Source organism: Octopus bimaculoides, chromosome 9, assembly GCF_001194135.2.
Source record: "Octopus bimaculoides isolate UCB-OBI-ISO-001 chromosome 9, ASM119413v2, whole genome shotgun sequence".
Taxonomy (NCBI): domain Eukaryota; kingdom Metazoa; phylum Mollusca; class Cephalopoda; order Octopoda; family Octopodidae; genus Octopus; species Octopus bimaculoides.
The window spans coordinates 8,910,834-8,916,529 of record NC_068989.1 but is presented as its reverse complement, the minus strand read 5'-3'; the positions used below and the strand labels follow the sequence as shown (position 1 = coordinate 8,916,529).

At 36.4% G+C, this 5,696-nt stretch overlaps 1 protein-coding gene across 1 annotated transcript in view; it reads left to right on the top strand.

The window, feature by feature from the left end:
- The window catches only part of LOC106882708 (transmembrane 9 superfamily member 3), a 51,597-nt gene extending 45,907 nt beyond the window's left edge, over positions 1–5,690 (top strand). Inside the window, exons 13-15 of the mRNA XM_014933472.2 lie at positions 1,771–1,854; positions 3,391–3,467; positions 5,419–5,690. Coding sequence (XP_014788958.1) covers positions 1,771–1,854; positions 3,391–3,467; positions 5,419–5,486 — 229 coding nt within the window. The 3' untranslated portion in view covers positions 5,487–5,690. The remainder of the gene's footprint in view (positions 1–1,770; positions 1,855–3,390; positions 3,468–5,418) is intronic.
- Positions 5,691–5,696: the final 6 nt, after the last annotated feature.

Genomic DNA, 5,696 nt, shown 5'->3' with positions numbered 1-5,696 from the left:
TGTATTTGAAGAGATTGTGTGTTAGTGTGTGTAAAAAGTTTTGTGCAAAACGTTTTTAAATATAGTTATATTTAAACTTTATGGAGATGTACTTGCATAGCAAGTGACCTGATCTGAGATTGTGTGCTGAAACAAAAACAATTGCAGTGTGGAAGGTGTTTATAAGCCATTTAAAAACACACAACATTAAAAACACTTGAGCATTTAAATTTAATTTGCCAAAATATTTTTGTGCAGCATGGAATTTGTTCAATGAACAGGTCACGGTTTCAAAGCGACAAAAATATTTTGGCAAATTAAATTTAAATGTTGAAGTGAATCTAACGGTTTTTGTGTTTCTTAAATGGCTTATAAACACTTTCCACACTGCAATTGTTTATATTTTAACTGTTACATATTTTTTTTCTAATGTTATATCACAGTTAGTTAAGAACCACATTGTTGGTCAGGCTTCCATTGGATCAATCACTGGTTTATTTTTGACAATTTGTGCTTTTTTTTAAACTTTCGTTTCTTGTTGGCATTTTCCCAAACATTGACAAAAAACAAAACCATTAACCTACACACACATGCTTCCACCCAGTTTCCGTTTACATATTTCACTCACAGTGTATTGGTTAATGCAAGATTATGGGAGACTACATTTGTCCAAGGAACTGAACATGGGATCGAACCCAAATCCCTGTGGTTGAAATGTTGGATAAACTAAATGATAGCTATGCATTCATTTTAACGACTCAGCAATACTTACCTAGTTTATTTTATATTACGAATGCTCGGCAATCAGCATGATCACATATTGATTGATGTTGATCATGAAATCTGTTGATGGCAGATGATCTGATTAATGAGGAAATATATCCAGTTACCTAGAAACGATACACATCATCATCATCTGTCTGTTGTCCATTCTGGCATGGACTGGATGGTTTGACAGATGCTGTCAAGCCAGAGAACTGCACCAGGCTCCAATTGTCTGCTTTCTACAGCTGGATGCCTTTCCTAACACCATCCACTTCTCAAGGTGCACTGGGTGCTTTTAATGTGGCACCAGCATGGCTCCTTTGTGCATGGCGCCAGTACAGGTGCTACACATGATGCCGGCATGGGAGCTTTTTACATAGTGCCAGCACAGATGCCTTTACATGGCACTAAAGAAATTCTTCCAAAGTACCATATATCTTATTCCGGAAGTGATGGCACTGTGTATGACTGCGCTTATTCATAATGAAACAATCTACTATAATAATACTCATGTGTCTTTCTCCGTCACAACATCATCATCATTGTTTAACATCCGCTTTCCATGCTAGCATGGGTTGGACGATTTGACTGAGGACTGGTAAGCCAGAAGGCTGCACCAGGCTCCAATCTGATCTGGCAGAGTTTCTACAGCTGGATGCCCTTCTTAACGCCAACTACTCCAAGAGTGTAGTGGGTGCTTTTACGTGTCACCGGCACGAGGGCCAGTCACACGGTACTGGCAACGGCCGCGCTCAAAAAGGTGTTTTTTTACATGCCACCTGCATGGGCACATATGAATAAGAAAGGAAGGGGTGATATCAAACTGGAGGTGGGATGGTGAACATTCAATGCTGAAAAGAAAAATCAAACAGCGTGTATGTGTGTGTGTGTGTGTGTACAAGAAAAGTATGTGATTGTTTGTATCTGTGATTATGTACCTTATTTATATATAGAATACTACAATTGACTGTAATTTTTGGCTGTACGGGGCCAGCTAATAATACTAATAATGTTTGTGTATTGCAGGCAGTGGACCAGTTTTCTGGCTGGGGCTTCTACATCAAGTTATGTTTATCTCTACTCTTTTTACTATTTCTTTTTCAAAACAAAGTAAGTATGCTGTTTCCTCTCTTTCCCTTTTCATATTGTTGTTGTCTGAATATTTGCTGTCTGAATAACGAATCCTTTGTCGTTTAATTCAGTCAATTAAAAATGATTGGGAATAACAAACACTGACTTTTATCATAATCACTCTATATCATGGACATTCTATTATTGGGTAGGAATATTTACTTTTGGAGATTAGGATTAGATTTGGGGATAAGAAAAACGACAGTTTGAAGTCATTTGGGCATGTTTAACATAACTCTGATGCTCTTTCCATGCAGTGCCTACATGCATGCAGACACCATTGAAACGTGTGTATGTATGTGTGTGCATGTATATAAGTGTGTATATATGTGTGTGTGTATATGTATGTGTGTATATGTGCATATATGTGTGTGTATATGTGTGTAATTGTATATATGTGTGTGTTTGTATGAATACATATATGTGTGTGTGTGTGTGTGTGTGTGTGTGTGTATTTATGTGTGCATATGTATATGCAAATGTTGTCTTGGGTAACACACTAAACTGTATCCAATGGAGCTTCATCTTGGCTGATGAGTTTTAGGGAGCACTGAGTTGCCCCTTAGTTACCACTACTCCCAATTCCACTCTGGCCTGAGTTGGTAGTACCTGTGAAGGGTTGCAGATGCGGGTCAGATGCTAGATGTTTCTCTGGCTAAAACATACAAGACTTGTGGAAAGGCTGGCCTCTAGATATGGGTTGCATAGATCCACTGATATGTGGGCATGCCTTGATGTCATGTGAACCACTTACCCTGCCTAAGGTTGAAATAACCCTTAGCCCTTTTGTTACTGACCCGGCTGCAGCCAGCTGAAAAATTTTTTGGCACAAACAACCAACTCTGCCGAAGCCACCGGAGCTCATTGATATTTAAATGTGAATTTCAACACAAATCTCGTTAGTATATTCGTGAAAACATGTGATTTCGCTTTGTAAATAGTCAAGTTACAGTATCTAAAATTGTTTGATGTGACATCTTAGCTCTGCGAATTTTGGGAAATTTTTTTTTTCCACATTTTTTCTTCGGTGACTTTTTTTTCAACTTTTAAAATGGACAACAGTTTCATGCTATCAAGCAGTGATTCTGAATTTGGGGGCCTTTTGATGGAAGATATGGAAAAATCAAGCAAATGTAAGCTTATTTGAAGCAATCACTATGGAAACAAACCGAGAAAAAAGATAGCATGTTGTTTACTTGTATTTACACCTGTAATTAGAGTCACTATGAGACAAAAGTTATGCAATTGAACTAAGAACCTTTTCTTCAATTGTGTTCCAAAAATCACATTAAAAAATTACAGTTGTTTAATGAAACCAGTCTAAATTTATGATTATTTTATAGTTTAATTGAAACTTATAAGGGGTTGTGTTTTACTTAGAAATATAGTAATGAAAGGGTTGAGGAGAGGGGTCTGGTTCATGTATAACCTGCTGGGTGAGTCTATAGCATTCCTGATAAATTATATTGATAAATGGAATTACTGCTGTTTTACCATAGAATTTTATCTCTTCAGGATGTATGGATTGTTCCAGACAACTTTTTACTTTGGCTACATGGCACTGTTCAGTTTAGCACTAGGGATTATGTGTGGTAAGTACTGCTTTTGCTATTCCTGTGTTTTACTGTATGGGGAATGTGTGATGAGTATTGTGTGTATATATTGGGTCATCCCATAAATAATGCGGCTTTTTTATACAGCTTTTATTTTTCAAAATTAAGGTAAACAAAATTCTTCTTAAGGTGGTGCTCCGGAATGGCTACAGTCAAATCTTTTCTACTCTAGGCACAAGGCCTGAAATTTTGCGGGAGGAGGCCAGTCGATTAGAATCAACCCCAGTACGCAACTGGTACTTAATTTATCAGCCTCGAAAGGATGAAAGGCAAAGTCGACCTCAGTGGGATTTGAACTCAGAATACCACTAAGCATTTCGTCCGGTGTGCTAACGTTTTTGGCCTCAGTCAAATGACTGAAACAAGTAAAAGAATTCCATTTCCTATCATTTATCCATATATATGTGTGTATATATATATATATATATATATAGATATAAATAAAAAAACAAAGCATTATCTAAAAGCAGTTTATACAGTTCTGTGTATGCTAAAGAATAGTTGAACCTGTCACTATGCTCAATGCAGATTCATTTAAATAATGCTTTGCAGCTCCATCTGGCCACGTCTAAAATGTGAGGAGTCGTGAAGATCCTCTGCAGCAAGAAGCCGGTTTTGCTCTGGCCCCTTTCTTTTATATTTTACCTCTCTGCTCTTTATCTCTTTGCATACGGTTACTATCCCCTCTCCATGGGGCTTGTAGTCATGCAAGCTGCATGGTCGTTTCACTGGTGTTGGTGGTACGCAAAAACAAAAAAGCAAAAATGCTGTTGATGTTACAAAGGGCATCCGACTGTTGAAATCATTCCAAAGTAGCCATTGGTACTTGATGCAATCCTTGGGCCCATCAGATCCTGCCAAACCCTTCATCCCATATAAAAATGATGGGATGGTCTTGATTAGAATATCTTTGATTGTAGGTCTGCTTGATCTGTGCTGGCTCAGGGTTACATAAAAAAAAAAAAAAAAACTAACCAAAGAACACATAATACTGCTGTGTCACATGTCAGAAGCTTACTGTTTTGTTGACTTGACTGTGTTTTGCATTTTGAATTTGGAAACTTGTCCCTGAACCCCAAGTATCAAAAAGTTTTGTTGGCAGAATTCTGCTTTAAGCATCCCTATAACCCCCACCAATGACTTGTTTATTTTTTGGAATTTTCAAACAATTTTTGTGAATTGGTGTTCTACACATGGGAATTCATACGACTATGAAAGAAAAAAATTTTTTTTTAATCTTTTTCTTAAAAATCATAGTTTAAAATATGGACAGTCTGAAATTTTGGCTTAAATTCCAGCAATAGACCATTAAATGTGTTTATGGGGAAAAAGATATTGAAAAACATCAATACATTATTATTTGCATTTGACGGATATTTGTCCTCATCTTGTTTGTTGTTAACACAATGCTTTGGCTGATATACCCTCCAGTCTTCATCAGGGTTCTCATTCCTAAGGTACTTTTTGATGTTATTAATATTATTATCGAAAAATACCTTAGGAATTAGAACCCAGGTTCGAAATTTCCCCAAGACACCTGATGAAGGCTGGCAGGTATATCAGCCAAAACGTGTTAACAACAAACAGATGAAAAATAGCCATCAAATGTAAATGTACATAATCCCTCATCTCTTAAATATAGAACTGTATCAGATTGACAAACAAGCAAGAATGTTATGAGGTAGTCATAAGAGGTACTAAAAGTAACAAGCCAAATATCCCTTAAATCACACAAAAATTCCTTTTTTGTTTCTTTCATAGTCATATGAATTCTCGTGTGTCGAACACAAATTTGCAAAGACTTTCTGAAAATTTTGCAAACTAAAAAAGTTATGGGGAGTTTATATTCTTAAAGCAGAATTCTGCCTTTTTTGTCTTATTAAAGATATGTTGTTTGTGTGTGTCTAAAACATTACTTCTCTCTTTTCAGGTACATTTGGGTATATAGGCACCAGTTATTTTGTGAGAAAGATCTATTCTACTGTAAAAATTGACTAAAGTGATGTGGGCAGTGAAAGAAAGAAATAAAACAAGTAAGAATATAGTAAATAAAAAAAAATGTCTTTGTGATGGGACTCTTAGGATCCACAAAGATATGTTGTAAATAAGGCCACAATGGCAGCAGCTACAGGCCAGCTGTAGCAGCTGTAGCATCATCCTCTCTTTGTCTCCCAACTCTGAATTTTCATTTTTTTTTTTTTTTTTTTT